Genomic DNA, 19,691 nt, shown 5'->3' on the forward strand with positions numbered 1-19,691 from the left:
GAAAAGCTTCTATAGGTATGTAACCAGAAAAAGATTGGTGAAGACAAATAAGGTTCCTTACAGTCTGAAACAGGGAATTTACAATGAGGAACAAAGAACTTGGCTGGGATTCTCCAAAATCCCGACTGAGTGTTGACGCTGGCGTAAACACCGGAGTGTTTCATGCCGGCGTCAACGGGCCTCCTGGCCCAGCGATTCAGTGGCCTACAGGGGGCCAGCACGGCGCCGGAATGCTGCACGCAGCTCCGACACCGATACGCAGCCCTGCACTGCCGGCGTGGGTCTGCGCATGCGCGTGGCAGCCGTTTCCGCGCGGCATATGCGCGTGGTGGCCGTTTCCGCACCGATGCCGCGCAACATGGCGTTGCGACACAGCTGCCCTGCGTGGAAGAAGGTAAGCCCCCCCCCCCAGATCGCACGCCCGCCGATCAGTAGATTTAGATCGCCGGCCTGGCCATCATGGAGGCCCCTCCCCCCGGAATCTGATCCCCCTACTCCCCCGACCAGGACGACCAGCGCGGCCGCGGATCCGAGCTACCGCCGGGTGGAACTAGGTTGGAACTCGGCGTGAAGTCGGCTGGTCGATCGCGGAGACCGCGGGGGCCTCTTTTGACGGTCCCCGACCGGCGCTGTGTCGACCACGCGCACACGACTGCCACCGATTCGCTGAAGAATCAGGTCCTGGCATCGGAGCGGTGTGGCGGGAATTTTCGGCATCACTGGCGATTCTCAGACCCGGCGTGGGCTCGGAAAATCCCGGCCCTTATGCTTGAAAAAATATACATTGGAATTCTTCCAAGATTTAATCAGTAGAGTTGATGAGGGGGGCCAGTGTATGTGGTTTATTTCAACTTTCAAAAGGCTTTTGACAAAATATCACAAATTATAAACCACATGGTACTGGGGGCAGTGCATTGAGATGGATTGAAAACTGGTTGGCAGGCTGGAAACAAAGAGTAGGAATCACAGAAAAATACAGTGCAGAAGATACTCTTCAGCCCATCAAGTCTACATTGACTCATGAAAAACACCTGGCCTAACTACCTAATCGCCTTCCAAAAAGAAAATGCTGGAAGATCTCAGTGGGTCTGGCAGCATCTGTAGGGAGAGAAAAGAGCTAACATTTCGAGTCCAGATTACCCGTTGTCAAAGGGTCTCCTTTGCTAATCTCTTTTGCCAGCACTTGGCCCACAGCCTCGAGCGTTAAGACGTGCCAAGTGCTCATCCAGGTAATTTGTAAAGGATGTGAGGCAACCCGCCTCTCCCACCCTCCCAGGCCGTGTGTTCCAGACCCGCCTCTCCCACCCTCCCAGGCCGTGCGTTCCAGACCCGCCTCTCCCACCCTCCCAGGCAGTGTGTTCCAGACCCGCCTCTCCCACCCTCCCAGGCCGTGCGTTCCAGACCCGCCCCTCCCACCCTCCCAGGCCGTGCATTCCAGACCCGCCCCTCCCACCCTCCCAGGCCGTGTGTTCCAGACCCGCCTCTCCCACCCTCCCAGGCAGCGCGTTCCAGACCCGCCCCTCCCACCCTCCCAGGCAGTGCATTCCAGACCCGCCCCTCCCACCCTCCCAGGCAGTGTGTTCCAGACCCGCCTCTCCCACCCTCCCAGGCCGTGTGTTCCAGACCCGCCTCTCCCACCCTCCCAGGCCGTGCGTTCCAGACCCGCCCCTCCCACCCTCCCAGGCCGTGCATTCCAGACCCGCCCCTCCCACCCTCCCAGGCCGTGTGTTCCAGACCCGCCTCTCCCACCCTCCCAGGCAGCGCGTTCCAGACCCGCCCCTTCCACCCTCCCAGGCAGTGCATTCCAGACCCGCCCCTCCCACCCTCCCAGGCCGTGCGTTCCAGACCCGCCCCTCCCACCCTCCCAGGCCGTGTGTTCCAGACCCGCCCCTCCCACCCTCCCAGGCAGTGTGTTCCAGACCCGCCCCTCCCACCCTCCCAGGCAGTGTGTTCCAGACCCACCCCTCCCACCCTCCCAGGCAGTGTGTTCCAGACCCGCCCCTCCCACCCTCCCAGGCAGTGTGTTCCAGACCCACCCCTCCCACCCTCCCAGGCCGTGTGTTCCAGACCCGCCCCTCCCACCCTCCCAGGCAGTGCGTTCCAGACCCGCCCCTCCCACCCTCCCAGGCCGTGCGTTCCAGACCCGCCTCTCCCACCCTCCCAGGCCGTGCGTTCCAGACCCGCCCCTCCCACCCTCCCAGGCCGTGTGTTCCAGACCCGCCCCTCCCACCCTCCCAGGCCGTGCGTTCCAGACCCGCCCCTCCCACCCTCCCAGGCCGTGCGTTCCAGACCCGCCCCTCCCACCCTCCCAGGCCGTGCGTTCCAGACCGTCACCTCCCTCTGGGAAAAAGGTTTTTACTCGAATCCCCCCAAAACCTCCTGTCCTTCACCTTAAATTTGTGTCCCCCTCGTGACAGCTGCTCCTTATCCACCCTGTCCATGCCCCTCATAATCCTGTACACCTCAATCAGGTCATTCCTCAATCTTCGCTCCAGCGAAAACAACCCAAGCCTATCCAACCTCCCTTCATAACTTAAATGTTCCATCCCAGACAACATCCAGGGGCTGTTTAGCACAGGGCTAAATCGCTGGCTTTGAAAGCAGACCAAGGCAAGCCAGCAGCACGGTTCGATTCCCGTAACAGCCTCCCCGAACAGGCGCCGAAATGTGACGACTAGGGGCTTTTCACAGTAACATCATTTGAAGCCTACTTGTGACAATAAGCGATTTTCATTCATTTCATCCTGGTGAATCTCCTCTGCACCCCCTCCAGTGCAGTCACATCCTTCCTGTAATGTGGCGGCCAGAACTGCACACAGTACTCCAGCTGTGGCCTCACCAAAGTTCTATACAACTCCAACATGACAGGTATTTTTCCAAATGGCAGGCAGTGACTCGTGGGGTACCACAGGGATCAGTACTAGGACACCAGCTATTCACAATATATATATATTAATGATTTAGATGAGGGATGGAAATGTAATATCCCAAAATTTGCAGATGACACAAAATTGTTGGAAGGGTGAGCTGTGAGGAGGATGCAGAGATGCTTCAGTGTGATTTGGACAAGTTGAGTGAGGGAAAATGCTTGGAAAATGCAGTATAATATGGATAAATGTGAGGTTATCCACTTTAGTAGTGTGGTAGGCTATATTAGGGGTATCGCGGTACCTAGGTGGGATGTACCTTATACTGTAGTACAAGTGGTGGGACCTGCCTGCTGGTTCCACCCAGCAGGCGGAGCATAAGAGTCTGTGTTTCACCCACAGCAGTCATTCTGTACTGGAGCTGCTGGGGTAACTACTTGCTCATTAAAGCCTTCAATTGGACTACAATCTCGCTTCAGTAGTGATTGATCGTGCATCAAGTAGCAAAAACAGGAAGGCAGATTATCATTGAAGGGCTACAGATTGAGAGAGGGGAATGTGCAACGAGACCTGAGTGTCCTCGTACACCAGTCACTGAAGGTAAGACTGCAGGTACAGCAGGTGGTAAAGAAGGCAAATGGTATGCTGGCCTTCATAGCGAGAGGATTGGAGTACAGGAGCAGGGAGGTATTGCTTGCAATTATACAGGGCCTTGGTGAGGCCACATCTGGAATATTGGGTGGAATTTACCGACCACCCCACCTTGTGTTTTTCGACAGGGGAGGCGGCCCGCCAACTGGATTTCCCATTCACAGCACACCTTGTTGCCGGGAAATCTGTGCACTGGGGAGGGACCAGGATTTCAAGCCGGCGTCAACAGCCGGTAAATTCAGCCCGTTTTTTGCAGTTTTGGTCTCCTTATCGAAGGAAAAATGTTCTTGCTCCAGAGGGAGTACAGCGAAGGTTTACCAGACTGATTCCTGGGATGGCGGGACTGATATATGAGAGATTGAGTCGGTTCGGATTATATTCGTTGGAATTCAGAAGAACAAGGGTGGGATCTCATAGAAACCTCTAAAATTCTAACAGGACTGGACAGGGTAGATGCAGGAAGGGTGTTCCCGATGGTGGGTGTGTCCAGAACCAGGGGGCACAGTCTGAGGGTACGGGGTAGACCATTTAGGACAGAGAGGAGGAGACATTTCTTCACCCAGAGAGTGGTTGGCCTGTGGAATTCAGCACCACAAGAAGTAGTTAAGGCCAAAACATGTTTTCAAGAAGGAGTTAGATACAGTTCTTGGGGCTAAAGGGATCAAAGGTTATGGGGGGAAGATGGGGGCAGGTTACTGAGTTGGATGATCAACCATGATTGTAATAAATGGCGGAGCAGGCTTGAAGGGCCAAATGGTCTACTCCTGCTTCTATTTTCCATGTTTCTATATTAGCATGGATAGAAGATTAATTAACTGATAGAAAACAGAGAGCTGGAATAAACAGGGCTTTCTCATGCTGGCAGGCAGTGGATGTGGAATGCCACAAGAATTGGGACTTGGGCCTCAGCTATTTATAGTCTATATTGATGACTTAAATGAAGAAGTAGACATAGATCTGGTTTGACCTCGTGGGGCGTAACGGCCGTTGGGAGTCCCGGGTAGGCCTCTCCCGGGATGTACCGGCCGCATCTCGCCCCGGTTCTGGCGGGATGCAGCTGGTAGATCACGACCACAGACAGGTTAAGTGAGTAGGTAACATGGTGGCAGATGAAACACGTTTTAGAGAAGTGTGATGTTATTCACTTCAGTCGTCAGAATAGAAAAGCAGAATGTTTTTTAAAGGGTGCAAACCTTTTACGTGCTGGTTTTCAAAATAGATTTGGGTGTGTTCATACAAAGAATGCAGGACGTTCGCAAGCAGGTGCAACAAGCAATTTGGAACAAAAATGACACGTTGGCCCTCTTTTGCAAGGAGATTGAAGCATAAGGAGGAACGAAGTCTTGCTACAATTGTGCAGAGTTTTGGTGAAGACCACCTCTGGAATACTGTGCAGTTTTGGTCTCCACACAGGATATATGTTCATTTGAGGCGATACAGCAAAGCTTCACCAGATTGATACGTGGGATGAGGGGGTTGTCCTATGATGAGAGGCTGAGTGAATTGGGTCCAGGTTCTCTGAAGTTCAGAAGGATGTGAGACGATCTCATCGAAACCCACAAAATTCTGTCAGGGCTCGGTAGGTTGGACGCTGAGAGACTGTTTCCATTGGTCAGGGAGTCTAAAACACAGGGACACAGTGTCAGGGTAAGGGACAGTCATTTAGATGAGGAGAAAATAGTTCACTCAAAGGGTTGTGAATCTTTGGAATTCTCTACCCCAGGGTGTTGTGGAAGCTCCCTTGCTGAATTCATTTAAGGCTGGAAAAGACAGATTTGTGGAATCTCTGGGAATTAAGGGATCTGGGGAATAGGCGGGAAAATAGAGTTGAAGCCGAAGAACAGCCATGATAGTATTGAATTGCAGAGCAGGTTCGATGAGCCTCTTTGACTTCTTCTATGAGAGATTACCTCCCAGCCTTTAGCCAGATACTGGGGTGTAGTTGTGCCGTGTTCTATATATCAACAAGGGAGGTGGCACATATTTGCATGCTACCTCGGTGTGATATGGGGAGAAATGGAACACGATTGATGTATGCACCTATCATAGAATCATGGAATACCTACAGGGCAGAAGGAGACCATTCAGCCCATCGGGTCTGCACCTACCCTATGAAAGAGCACCCTATCCAGGCCCACTCCCATGCCTCACCCCCGTAATCCCATCTAACATTTGGACAATAAGGGGCAATTTAGCATGCTCAATCCACCTAACCTGCACATCTTTGGACTGTGGGAGGAGACCTGAGCACTCAGAGGAAACCCACGCACACACGGGGAGAAAGTGAAAACTCCGCACAGGTCAGAATCGGACCTGGGGCCCTGGTGCTGTGAGGCAGCAGTGCTAACCACCAGGGTTAGCCCCTTCTCAGTTTATGAGCACCAAAATGGCCAAATAATTGGTGGTACTGAGGGACGTTAGTACAACGTTGACATTGTAGACAAGACAAAAAAAAACCCCAGAATATTTTACCTTGCTCTCCAAATATAAAATGACTGCATTTTTGCTGGAAATTTGAATGTTTTGATCAATTGTTATTACAACTGGAGTTCTGGTGAAATTAATTAATGCATGTCCAGTTCCATCAAAATAGAAACTATCTTTTCCTGGCTCCTTATTTGGCTTATATCTGTAAAAGAAAGAAATGTAGACAGTTTGAGTTCAGGTTAAACTAACCGTTACAGTCAGAATTACTGCTGTTGTATGAAAACCCTGAAAGCCTGCTCTGAATTCCCTTCACCAATGGGATTGGAGTCACATTCATGTCCTTTTTAAAAATGTGTTCATGGGACTTGGGAGTCGCAAGCTGTGGCAGCAATTATTGCCCATCCCTAATTGCCCTTGAGGGGCAGTTAATCACATTGCTGTGGGTCTGGAGTCACATGTAGGCCAGACCAGGTAAGGACATTAGTGAACCAGATGGACAATCGACAATGGTCATCATTAGACTTTTAATTCCAGATTTTTATTGAATTCAAATTTCACCATCTGCCTTGGAGGGATTCGAACCCCGGTCCCCAGAGCTGTTGAGCTGCTCGCAGGGAAATACTTTTCACTGTACCTTGGTACACATGACAATAAACAAAATCCAAATCCAATCCAAATTACCCTGGATCTCTGGTTTACTAGTCCAGTGACAATATGGGAGCAGAGTGGCGTAGCGGAAGCGTGCTGGGCCCATAACCCAGAGGTCGATGGGTCGAAACCATTCTCTGCTAGTAATTTTTTTTAGGGGCTGTTTAGCACAGGGCTAAATTGCTGGCTTTGAAAGCAGACCAACGCAGCCAGCAGCACGGTTCAATTCCCGTACCAGCCTCCCCGAACAGGCGCCGGAATGTGGCGACTAGGGGCTTTTCACAGTAACTTCATTTGAAGCCTACTTGTGACAATAAGCGATTTTCATTTCATTTTCATTACTATGCCACCCCACTGCCAATTTAAGTGGCCTGTGTTAGGCAGTGTGAGTCAGCCCCTCCAAATGCTGGCAAGAACATTGTGTGGTTCAGTTCTCTTTCCTCTCAATCAGAAAGCTATATAGGCAGGTCCCACTCTAGACACCTGGCTAGATAATCTAGACTGACAGGCGCCGAGGAAGACTCTACTATACGTGCCCAAAATGGACGATGTAAACGCAACACTTTTAAAAAGCTGAACATGAAAGATGTATTTTTAAATACTCTCCATATGCCATACAGTGTTAACTGCTCCATACCTTTCACATGGTCTGTCTTTTGTAGTATTGATGCTGAATATTTTTTCAAAGTTGTATAAACTAATCAGTTTCTCATTCAAGATGCCGAGCTCAATGCAACCCTCATATTGTGGATAATTTAAGGTAGCTGGAGGCTGGAGAGAAAAGGCACACAATTAAAACAATCTTGTTTATCAAGTTAAATGGTTATTTAAAATTCTTAGAAATTCAAGGTTCATATGAGCGTAGCTACATTACATGCTTTTCCCTCGAGGATTACCTGTTAATGGTGCTGCTGATTGCTTCACTGCATTGAATTTGCAGGGCAATCAGCCCAATTGGTCAATCTCACCTCCACCTCTCACACCAACATTGGGTTTGAACTATTTACTCATCATGCAAGCTTGGTGCTGAAATATGGCACATCAGAGGAATCCAGCTGGATAATTGCTATGCTGATCAGATCATTTATATCCCATAAACAGGTTTAAGGCCATCACTGAAATGTGCTCAGTCTACTTCAGATTAAGAAGTCTTACAACACCAGGTTAAAGTCCAACCGGTTTGTTTGGAATCACTAGCTTTCAGAGCGTAGCTCCTTCATCAGATGCGTGAAGAGGTAGGTTACACAAACATATATAGACAAAGCCAATGATGCAAGATGATTATTGGCGTTGTCTATATTTGTGTTTGTGTAACACACCTCTTCACTCACCTGATGAAGGAGTTACCCTCCGAAAGCTAGTGATTCTAAACAAACCTGTTGGACTTTAACCTGGGGTTGTATGACTTCTTACAGTGCTCACCACAGTTCAACGCTGGCATCTCCACAGCATGTTTACTTCAGATTAGGTAAAGAATCTCAAAAGCTTGGACAAGAGGTGAGGTTAGCCATTTCACACTTACTGTGCAACACCAGTGGTATACTTCACTAACTGGATGCTGCCCTCAAGCTAAAAATGTGTTCAGGTAATGTGGTATATGAAAGTGCCAATGCAATGTCAGATACATGGGCTGCATATCCCAATGACTGGTACATTGTATCAAATAGCTCATCGCTTCAGTTGTTTGGAACAGGCAGAGTTCCCTTCCACAAACATTTGCTTCCTCCACCACCTATGAACAGTGACAGTCGTGTATACCATCTACAAGATGCACTGCAGGAACTCACCAAGGGCAGCACGGTAGCACAAGTTAATAGCACTGTGTTCGATTCCCCGCTGGGTCACTGTCTGTGCGGTGTCTGCACGTTCTCCCCGTGTCTGCGTGGGTTTCCTCTGGGTCCTCCGGTTTCCTCCCACAGTCCAAAGACGTGCAGGTTAGGTGGATTGGCCATGATAAATTGCCATTAGTGACCAAAAAGGTTAGGGGGGGTTGTTGGGTTACGGGGATAGGGTGGAAGTGAGGGCTTAAGTGGGTCGGTGCAGACTCGATGGGCCGAATGGCCTCCTTCTGCACTGTATGTTTATGTTCTAAGATTCCTTAGACAGCTACCATCTGTAAGGCCAAAAGCAGCAGATACCTGGGAACCCCACTACCTGGATGTTCCCCTCCAAGTCCCCCACCATCCTGACTTGGAAATATATTATCTTTCCTTCACTGTCGCTGGGACAAAATCTATGGAACCCCTTCCCTAAATACACTGTGGGCGTCTACACCTCAGTGGCAACAGCGGTTCAAGAAGGTGGCTCATCGCCACCTTCTGAAGGAGAACTAGGGATGGGCAACAAATGTTGGCCGAACCAACAATGACCACATCCCATAAATGAATGAAAAAAAGAGTACTGACTTTACTTAACCAGTCTATGCTTGCAAAACGCAGAACATGGTGCTTGACATTAGGTGTGATTCCGTAATTGGACAGCACTTACTGAACAACCCCAAGTGCACTAAGAATTGCAATAGCAACCAACTTAAGATAATCAGTTGAGCTCACAATGTGGATCACTTATGTTGCTAAAAGCTATATCTATTCATAACCCCTGTCCTCTCCATGCAGATTGGACAGGCAATGCGCCTTTTTCAGTTATACAAAAGTATGAGGGATAACTGGTCCCTCATGGCAACACTTCGATTATCTACTTTCCAATCAATCAGCCCCCTTTTCCCATGCAGTGTGAATTGTTGTTCTTTTTGAAATTTGTTTTTTTTGTGCCTGTCTGTTCTAATGAGTGAAATAATGAAAAGCTTCAAAAGCATGTCTCTTTTCCCAGCCATCCTCAAACGTTCTGTTCTACTGAGTAATTAATTGCAAATTTCAAAACTGAAATTGAAGAATTTCTTTCTGGGTACATCATAGAGAGCACTGGAATAAGGAATGATGATACCAATCAGCCACAATCTAACTGAATGGTGGCACAGGCTCTAGGGGCTGGCATAGCAACATTTCTATTTATGTGTGAGTTAGCAATGTTAAATATCAGTTCAATAAAGAATTCAGGAAAAATTATTTTCTTCAGGGAACCTCTGATGGAGTAGTTGAGGTGAATAATATAGAATCATAGAATCCCTATAGTGCAGGAGGTGGCCATTCAGCCCATTGAGTCTGCACTGACCCTCTGAAAGAACACCCCACCCAAGATCACTCCCCAGCCCTATCCCAATAACCCTCTAAACTCACCTACACATCTTTAGACACGAAGGGGCAATTTATCATGGCCAATCCACCTAACCTGCACGTGTCTTTGGACTGTGGGGGGAAACCGGAGCACCCGGAGGAAACCCATGCAGACACGGGGAGAACGTGCAGACTCCGCACAGACAGTGACCCAAGGCCGCAAATGAACTTGGGTCCCTGGTGCTGTGAGGCAGCAGTGATAACCACTGTGCCACCTATACAATATAGAGGCATTTAAGGCGTAGCTAGATATGTACATGAGAGCGAACCAATCAATATGTTGATGGGATCTGATGAATTCACTTGAAGGGAGACTTCTTTGGAGCATAAACAGTGGCATTGGGGAATTTAGCCGATTGGCCTTTTTCTATACTGGACATTCTATGTGATTCTATGCAAAGTTCTGGAGCGGTTCCTGTATTCTTAATCTTTAAATCAAGATCGTATAAATTGCTGATATTTACCGTAAAACTGGAGGGAAATCCTCCAACATAGAAGACTGTATTTTTTGCATCAAGATTAAGTAGAACATCATCCCCGCTTCCGATTTTTTTTTTCCAGATGTTGTTGACATATTTTCCAATTTTCGTATCGACTTGGTTGTAGCTTAAGCTGCTGTACTGCAGGATCCTGGAGCAGAGAAGTTTCCATAAAACACAGGACCTCATATGAAGAGTTTACAAATGACCTGTCGACTCAACTGCACAAGTGACATCTTAGCAATGGATGCTATGAGGGGTATGTAAACCAGAACAATCCAAGCTTCTGCCAGAGTGTATGTATGCATCACAGAGCTTTGAGAGCTAAATAAAGTTTAAATCTTTACGGTACATTTTATACCTCACCCCTACACCTCCTACGCGGGGACATACAAAATAAAGCAGGTGGCTAGCCCGCTGACTCCCCGCCTACTCCACCCCATCACCCATATTACCGGGGGGGGGGGGGGCCTTTATTGCAAGGGGAAGGAGTATAAAGGTAAGGAGGTCTTGCTACAATTGTACCGAGCACTGGTGAGACCCACACCTAGAATACTGCAGGCAAGTCTGGTCTTCTCACTTAAGGGGACATATAACTGGAGGCAGTTTAGACCATGCTCATTAGGTTGATACCTGGGTTGGAGGACTTGTCTTATGAGGAAACATTAAGCGGGTTGGGCCTATAATCCACTGAAATTTAGAAGAATGAGAGCTGATCTTATTGAAACACGTAAGATTCCAAGGGGCTTTTAATTCAGAGATGAAGGTAAATTTCTTCTCTCAGAGTTTTGTTAGTCTTTGGAATTCTCTACCCCAGGGAGCAGTGAAGGCTGGAACATTGAATATCTTCAAGGCTGAGTTTGACAAAATTTGATCGACAAGCGAGTCAAGAGTTCTGGGGTGCGACAAGCAGGAAAATGGTGTTAAAGCCATAATCAGGTCAGTCACGATCTTGCTGAATGGCGAGCAGGCTCAAGGGGCCAAATGGCTTACTCCTGCTTCTATTTCTTTGTTCTTGCGTCATTTGGGCAAGGGGTATGGAGTATAAGTATATGCCTCTTTACCGGTATTTTCTGTAAGTGTGTCTAACAAAACAACAGATTTACAACAAATGGTAGCTTCACAAAAAATTGAAGTAAGTTAAGCCCAAACATTACCTCTCAAATGTGATGCGGTCAAAGTTTGTGCCATTGACTTTATTTTCGGAGACTATTTTCACTTCTTGATTTCCCAGTTTATAGACAGTAACCAGTTTCTCACCCTGCAACACCATGCCCAGGTATTCCTTGGAATTCTGATGTAAAAGAAAAATTATTTGTACAAAATGTTAGATGACCTACTGAATATTGTTCAGCTTGTAATCGTGTCAATGTACAAGAGAAAAATGCTTACATCCTTGTTGCCTAGGTACAAAACAAACATGTTTTGGGGATCTTGTCTCTTACGCCTCCTAGCGTCTCCACGGTGCACTTTTTTTGGCCGTTTGAGGTGAACCATTAGAGATGTGTAAGCTTTCAAATGATCTAGATTGTCAGGAAGACGTACTGCAACACCAGAATTACCGTTGAATTTCATTGCCACATTTATCTACAACCACAGAGTGGAAAGGGAAAAGTTTTAGAAAACTTAATAGAATACTCAATAAGACAAAGTAAATTGCATTTCTGTCGCTCCTTTCACAACTGTAGGATGTCCAAAGTGTTTCATTGCCACAGAAGTATTGTTAGAAATGTGGTTGCCAATTTTCACACAGCAAGGTCCCAAAAACAGCAACATGAGATTGACAAGTTTCAATCAAGATCAATTAAAAATTTAAAAAAAAAAAAAACTGGTTAGGCCAGCATTCCCCGTCCCTAAATGCTCTTCAAAAGGTAGTGGGGAGTTGCCTTCTTGAACTGCTGCAGTCCTGGAGTTGTAGGTACACCCACTGTCCTGTTAGGGAGGAAATTCCAGGAATTTGACGCAGCGACAGTGAAGGAATGGCGATATATTGCCAAGTCAGGGCGGTGAGTGACTTGAAGGGGAACCTCAGGTGGTGGGGTTCCCAGGTGTCTGCTGCTCTTGTCCTTCTAGGTGGTGTTGGCCGTGGGTTTGGAAAGTGCTGCCGAAGGAACCTTGGTGAATTATTGTTGTGCATGTACTGATGGTACACACGGCTGCCACTGTTCATCGGTGGTGGAGAGAGTGAATGTCTGTGGATGGGGTGCCAATCAAGCGGGGCTGCTTTGTCCTGGACGGTGTCGAGCTTCTTGAGTGTTGTTGGAGCTGCACTCATCCAGGCAAGTGGAGATTACACTCCTGACTTGTGCCTTTTGGATGGCGGACAGAATTTGGGGGTCAGGAGGTAGGTTACTCGCCGTAGGATTTGTAGCTTTGATCTGCTCTGGTAGCCACAGTATTAATATGGCTTCCAGTTAAGTTTCTGATCAATGGTAAACCTCAGGATATTGATGATGGGAAATGTGGTATTGAATGTCAAGAAGAGATGGGTGAGATTTTCTTTTGTTGGAGATGGTCATTGCCTGGCACTTGTGTGGCGCAAATGTTACTCGTCACTTGTCAATCGAAGCCTGGGTACTGTCCAGGTCTTGCTGCATTTGGACATGGACTGCTTTAGTGCCTGAGGAGTTGAAAATGGTGCTGAACATTGTGCAGTCATCCACAAACATCCCCACTTCTGAAATGAAATGAAAATCGCTTATTGTCACAAGTAGGCTTCAATGAAGTTACTGTGAAAAGCCCCTAGTCGCCACATTCCGGCGCCTGTTTGGGGAGGCTGGTGCGGGAATTGAACCCGTGCTGCTGGCCTGCCTTGGTCTGCTTTCAAAGCCAGCTATTTAGCCCACTGTACTAAACCAGCCCCTCTGATCTTATGATGGATGGAAGGGCATTAATGAAGCAACTGAAAATGGTTGGCCCGAGGACACTACCCTGAGGAACTCCTGCAGTGATGTCCTGGAACTGAGATGATTAACTTCCAACCACCACAATCATCTTTCTTTGTGCCAGGCATGACTCCAACCAGCGGAGAGTTCCCCCCTGATTGCCACTGACTCCAGATTAGCTAGGGCTCCTTGATGCCATATTCGGTCAAATGCTGCCTTGATGTGAAGGGCAGTCACTCTCACCACATCGCTGGAGTTCAGCTCTTTTGTGCATCTCTGAACCAAGACTGTAATGATGTTAGCCGAGTGACCTGGTGTAACCCAAACTGAGCATCAATGAGCAGGTTAAGGCTGAGTAAGTGCCGCTTGATAGCACTGCTGATTATTAAAAGTAGCCTGATGGGAATATTGACCAAGAACACAGGGAAGAACTTTGCTGCTCTTCTTAAACATGGTCATGGTTTTTTTTCTTAATGCCATCTGAGAGGGCAAGGGTATAGAACTAATGAGTGTAAATGCAATTAAGATGAAATAGCCTTGATCTAACTGAAATGAAAATGAAATGAAAATCGCTTATTGTCACAAGCAGGCTTCAAATGAAGTTACTGTGAAAAGCCCCTAGTCGCCACATTCCAGCACCTGTTCAGGGTATAGCACAGTGGGCTAAACAGCTGGCTTGTAATGCAGAACAAGGCCAGCAGCACGGGTTCAATTCCCGTACCGGCCTCTCCGAACAGGTGTCGGAATGTGGTGACTAGGGGCTTTTCACAGTAACTTGAAAAATGAATGAATGAAAATCGCTTATTGTCACAAGTAGGCTTCAAATGAAATTACTGTGAAAAGCCCCTAGTCGCCACATTCTGGCGCCTGTTCGGGGAGGCTGTTACGGGAATTGAACCGTGCTGCTGGCCTGCCTTGGTCTGCTTTCAAAGCCAGCGATTTAGCCTTGTGCTAAACAGTCCCTCTACTTCATTGACTACTTGTGACAATAAGCTATTATTATATTATGGCAGAACAGACTTGTAGCATTGACTGGCCTCTTCCTGTTCCAATGCAGCTTTATTACTCTCAACTTCACATTTTACAACACAGAAACCACCAGCTTATTGATAATATGTTATAATTCAAATAAATATCCAAATACCGAGATTTTAAATTATTTAATATCACAAACCTTATTAGCAGCTTCCCTGGCCTGATTGATGAGCTCCCTGATGCGGCCTATATTTTTGGAGATGTTATTGACCGGCTGTATTTGACCCAAATCATTTAGCTTTTGCACAAGGCCTGGTAAGGTGCGAGTCAAATTTGCTACTGTGAAAGAGAATAAATATCAAATGTTAATGGTTGCTGCAAATGTTTGTTAGCCTAGCAACCAAAAATATCATCTCAGAATCCTACAGTGTAAATGATCACACTCCTGTGCGCTTTTTCCTCATAGTCCTGCAAATCTTCAAGTATTTATTCAATTCCCTTTGAGAGTTAGAATCTGCTTCCCTCGCCCTTCCAGGCTGTGCAATCCAGATCATAACTGCTCACTGCACCAAGAGCTTTCTCCCCACCTCTGGTCCTTTCACGAATTATCTTAAATCCATTAGATTTCAGAGGGTTGTCCTATGATGGGAGGCTACGATGAGAGTAAATTGGGCTTGTACTGTAAAGTTTAGAAGAATGAGGAGCCTGTGTTCAGTGGGGCCCCACAGGGATCAGTGTTGGAGCCTTTGCTGTTTGTGGTTCATGTAAATGATTTAGACATTAATGTAGGCGGGTTAAGTTTGCGGATGATATGAAAATTAGTAGGGAGGTAAATAATGAGGATGATAGCCTTCGACTACAGGAGGATGTAGACGGGCTGGTCAGATGGGCTGGTCAGATGGGCTGATCAGTGGCAAATGGAATTCAATCGGGATAAGTGTGAGGTGAGGCACTTGGGCAGGACAAACAAGGCGCGGGAATACATGATAAACGGCAGGACCCTGGGAAGCACCCAGGATCAGAGGGACCTTGCTGTGCATGTACACCCGTTCCTTAAGGCAGCAGAGCAGGTGGATACAGTGGTTAAGAAGGCAGATGGTATTCTTGCCTTTATTAGCCGAGGCAGAAAGCTTAAGAGCAGGGAGGTTGTGCTGGAACTGTATAAAATGTTGGTTAGGCCACATCTAGAATATCGTGTGCAGTTCAGGAATCCACATTATCGGAGGGATGTGATAGCACTGGAAAGGGTGCAGATGAGATTTACCAGGTATCACCTGAGCTGGAGCGTTTTAGTTATGAAGAGAGTTTGGATAGACTGGGAGGAGAGGGGGCTGAGGGGGGACATGATTGAGATGTGTAAAATTATGAGGGTCATAGATAGAGGAGACAGGAATAAACCTTTCCCCTGTGTGGGGTCAATGAGCAGGGGGTGTAGATTCATGCTAAGGGGCAGGAGGTTTAGAGGGAATGTGAGGATAAACCTTTTTACTCAGAGGGTGGTGGGAGTCTGGAACTCGCTGCCTGAAAGTGTGGTGGAGGCCGAGACCCTCATAATATTTAAGAAGTATTTAGATGTGCACTTGCGATCCCAAGGCACACAAGGCTATGCTGGAAAGTGGGATTAAAGTAGTTTGGTGGTTATTTTTGACCAGCGCCAGTGTGATTGGCCGAAGGGCCTTTTCTGTGCTGTAGACCTCTATGCCGAAGTGATCTGGCTGAAACATACAATATGCTGGAGGGGCTCGATAGAGTAGACACTGAGATGTTCTTTCCCTTGGCTGGGGAAACTACAACACAGGTGCAGTCTCAGTACAGGGACTGAGATGAGGAGAAGCGTGAAGGGCTGTGAATCTTTGGAATTCTCCAGCCAAGAGAGCTGTGGATTTTCCATCGTTGAGTATATTTAAAACTGAGATCGAAAGATTTTTGATCTCTCAGAGAATCAAGGGTTATGTTGAGCAGGTAGGAACATGCAGCCGAGACAGATGATCAACAATGATCACATTGAATATTGGAAAGGTTTTGATGCGCCATATTGCCTAAAAGAACAAAGAACAAAGAAAATTACAGCACAGGAACAGGCCCTTCGGCCCTCCCAGCCTGCGCCGATCCAGATCCTTTATCTAAACCAGTCACCTATTTTCCAAGGATCTACTTCCCTCTGTTCCCCGCCCGTTCATATATCTGTCTAAAGAATTCCTGCTGTTACTTCTAATGTTCTTATCTATGTCCTCTGTTAACTGACCTTACTGCAAATGTAAATGATTTCTCTGTTTACTCTTACCACAACATTTTATAATTTTGAAGACCTCTATTAAATATCTGTTTAGTTGCTCCAAGGGCAACAGTGGCAGCTTCTCCAGTCCCTCCTTATTAACTAAACTCCATCATCTTTGGTACCATTCTAGAAACTTTCCACTGCACTTTATCTAAGAGAGAGACATAGGGGGCGGGTTTGAACCGCACTCTCCGCCCATGAGAAACTCGGCACGGGCTCAAAATCCGGAGACAATCGGAAAACACGATTCTCTCCGGCGTGACCTGGTTTTGGAATTTTCACGCTACAAGGACCCAGGAACCTCATTCAAATACATTAGCATGTCATTAGCCATCATTCTCTCCAAACCTTGCCCGCTCACGGGATCATCAATCCGCCGTCATTTACAACAGGTTTGGCCGGGTGTGAGGCACTAGATGGAGGGGGCCAGGGAGGGGGAGGGCAGGGGGAGCCCCCGAGACACGTGTGAGGTGGGCTAGGGGCTGCGAGACTGTAGCGCTGGCCAGGGTGCACCAATCTGTTTGGAGGTTTGGAGTCAGTTTCCTGCTAAAGAGACAGCGCGAACCACGCTCACTTGCTTTTTGCAAAGAGGCTGTAAAACTCCGTGAGAAATCCTGCCGACAGCATCAGTACGACTTGCACTGTTGTTCTCACTGCAACTGACACTTTGCCATTTTTTGGTAAGATTCAGCCCATCATATTAATCGAATCTACATTAGAATTAATAGATATTTGCTCGGCTGACATCTCTAATCTTTTTCTTGAACTTTGACTACAGCCCATGTAGTCTGTAAAAATCCGGTTAATACATCCGAGTGGGTCACTTTAGAGAATTTACTGAATTGGTTTGAGACTGGAGTCATGTGTCGACCTGGACTGGGTAAAACAGCAAGTCGTTTTAATTGTGTCACTGTCAGGAGTGACGGCGTAGGGGGATTACATTACTCACCAATAGATACCATTTTACTTACCCGAATTTTCTGCTTCCTTTAATGCTATGTTAATAGCAGTAGTGTTCGCAGCACTGTCTGATGTCTTACTGATGTTTCCGACATCATTTCTGATTGGCTGCAATTTACTCATTACTCTTTCAGCAATCTCATTTGCTTCACGAGCTGCATCTTTTGCTCGCTTTAATGTTTCACCAACACCCTCTGAAACGAAGAAGATATTGAAAATGTTAATTTTAGTAGCGACAGGATATAATGTCAAAACTTCCCTTGAGAGTTGAAGATTAAGGGTAATCCAATACCGTCACGGGAATGTCCCTTCAAGAAATGTTTTTGTCCTATCACATGGCTTCAGTAATGTCATTGTGTTGGTGGAGCTGGGCTGTGGCTCTGTGAGTTTTTACTTTCGGTTTTGAGTTGGGAGCTGGCTGTGGCTCTGAGTTTTACTTTCGGGTTGAGTTTGCACTGGTTTGTGCAGCACAGGTTGAAAAAGAGGGTTTCTCCACCTGCATTTTAAAAGCGGTTTCCAGATTACTTGATAACTTAAAAGAGATAACTGTTTTCTGGAAGGGATTCAAACCTGCTGTTTTGGAAACAAAGCAAGAGTATCCATAGCAAGTCTGAAAGACACTAAGAGTGCCGTGTGCTGGGCCACTCCTTTGAAAAGGGGTTTCTGTCTTTTTACTTGGATCTTGTTATTAAATTGGAACAGAAAAGGGGGGATTCTTTACGGTTTATACATAGAGTACTGGAGCTGTGTGGGGTCTTTATGTTTGTAGTTGATAAAAATGCTTACTGTGTGTGTTTATAAAAATGTTAACTAAATTAGTAGAATAAAGTTTGTTTTTGATTAAAAGTGCTTAAGACCTCGGTTGAATAACACCTGAAAGGCAGGCTCTTGTGCTCATCGTAACCAAAATCTATAAACAGTTGTAGGTCAGGTGAACTCCATGATATACTCTGGAGTTTTCGAAACCCTGGCCCATAACAAATACAAACATAGGAATATACGAATTATGAGCATAATTGGGCCATTTTGCGCCTGAGGCCTTCTCCGCCATTTAAGAAAATCGTGTTCCAAATTCCACATTGAAGTGTTTAAAATCAATCAAGGATTTGACAGGGAAATACAGAGAAACCAGTTCCTCTGCAGGCTAAGATTTCAAAACAAAGGGGGTACTACAACAAAATTAGAGAGGAATTTTCAGGGATGATGTCAGGAGACAGTTCTTCACATGGAGGGTGACAGAAATCTGGAACTCCCTCCCCAGAAGATTGCTGAGGCTGAGGGCCAATTTAAAAAACCTGCAACTGATGAGTTTTCATTGGGTACAGGTCACAGAATCAAGGCAGGTAAATGGAGCTAACATACAGAACTGCCATGCTCTATTTGAATGGCAGAACAGCCTCGAGGGGCCGAATGACCCCCTCCTGATTCTATAACATGAACCAGCTAACATACAACATGTGAATCCATACCTTGATTTATTTGTTTAACTTTTCTCCGAAGTGATGGAAGATCCTGCAGCAACTGATCTTTCTTACGTTTAGCATCATTGAGGCGGTTTTCTGTATCACTGAGTTTTGGCAAAATATCTGAAAAATGGCAGAGTTAAACGTTTGGACACATGCAAGCGTGGCTGTAGGCTGAGTGATTTTCAAACTTTATTTGTCATGGGAACATTTTTTACATGCAGGCGACAGACAGGCAACCTGGAGGTTATATTTAATCAAGGTTTTGCCTGCTGGCTGGAGGACCAGTAAGAGCCTCACTTTGCCTCCTTTAGGGTATTAAGTGTTAGTCAGGCAGTTAAAGTGGCCCTTGAAAGGCCTTCACTGCGATCGTGAACCTGAGGGGTGGAAATCCCCACCAACGCCCGGCCAAGAGCTGTCAGCCAATCAGTGGTCAACAGTTGTCTGTTGACTTCCGGTGGCGGCTATGGAGGAGTAAGTCGCACATTTGGTGGCTCCCGCTCTGGTCGGACTTTTGGACCTTTCCCCTGTTTTTCTACCAGACTTGAATTGTAAAATTGATGTTAGTGATATTTGTTTACTGAATTCCCACTGCGGTGCATGGAGAGAAGGACTAGAAGTGTTCGTAAGGGCAGAAACAGAAAGATAGAGAAAGCTTGGGCTGTAGCTGCAACAGAAGACAGCATGGCGGAGGTTCGGACCTCTGGCTTGTCGACCCAGCAGTCTATGGAGCAGCTGATGCAAGTCATTCAGGAAGGCTTTGCTACGCAGAAATGGGTGGGACTGCTTGGACCCGATAAAAGAGTCGATTGAGCGGTTGGAGCA

At 46.9% G+C, this 19,691-nt stretch overlaps 1 protein-coding gene across 3 annotated transcripts in view; it reads right to left on the reverse strand.

The window, feature by feature from the left end:
- The window catches only part of lama3 (laminin, alpha 3), an 858,151-nt gene that overhangs the window by 75,869 nt on the left and 762,591 nt on the right, over positions 1-19,691 (reverse strand). For all 3 annotated transcript variants that reach the window (XM_072468523.1, XM_072468524.1, XM_072468522.1), the window contains exons 55-62: positions 18,873-18,989; positions 17,415-17,597; positions 14,365-14,504; positions 11,698-11,892; positions 11,463-11,599; positions 10,291-10,456; positions 7,231-7,364; positions 5,991-6,147 (exon numbers count right to left, since the gene is read on the reverse strand). In XM_072468523.1, the coding sequence (XP_072324624.1) occupies positions 5,991-6,147; positions 7,231-7,364; positions 10,291-10,456; positions 11,463-11,599; positions 11,698-11,892; positions 14,365-14,504; positions 17,415-17,597; positions 18,873-18,989 (1,229 nt within the window). The remainder of the gene's footprint in view (positions 1-5,990; positions 6,148-7,230; positions 7,365-10,290; positions 10,457-11,462; positions 11,600-11,697; positions 11,893-14,364; positions 14,505-17,414; positions 17,598-18,872; positions 18,990-19,691) is intronic.

This window comes from Scyliorhinus torazame, chromosome 11, assembly GCF_047496885.1.
Source record: "Scyliorhinus torazame isolate Kashiwa2021f chromosome 11, sScyTor2.1, whole genome shotgun sequence".
Lineage (NCBI taxonomy): Eukaryota > Metazoa > Chordata > Chondrichthyes > Carcharhiniformes > Scyliorhinidae > Scyliorhinus > Scyliorhinus torazame.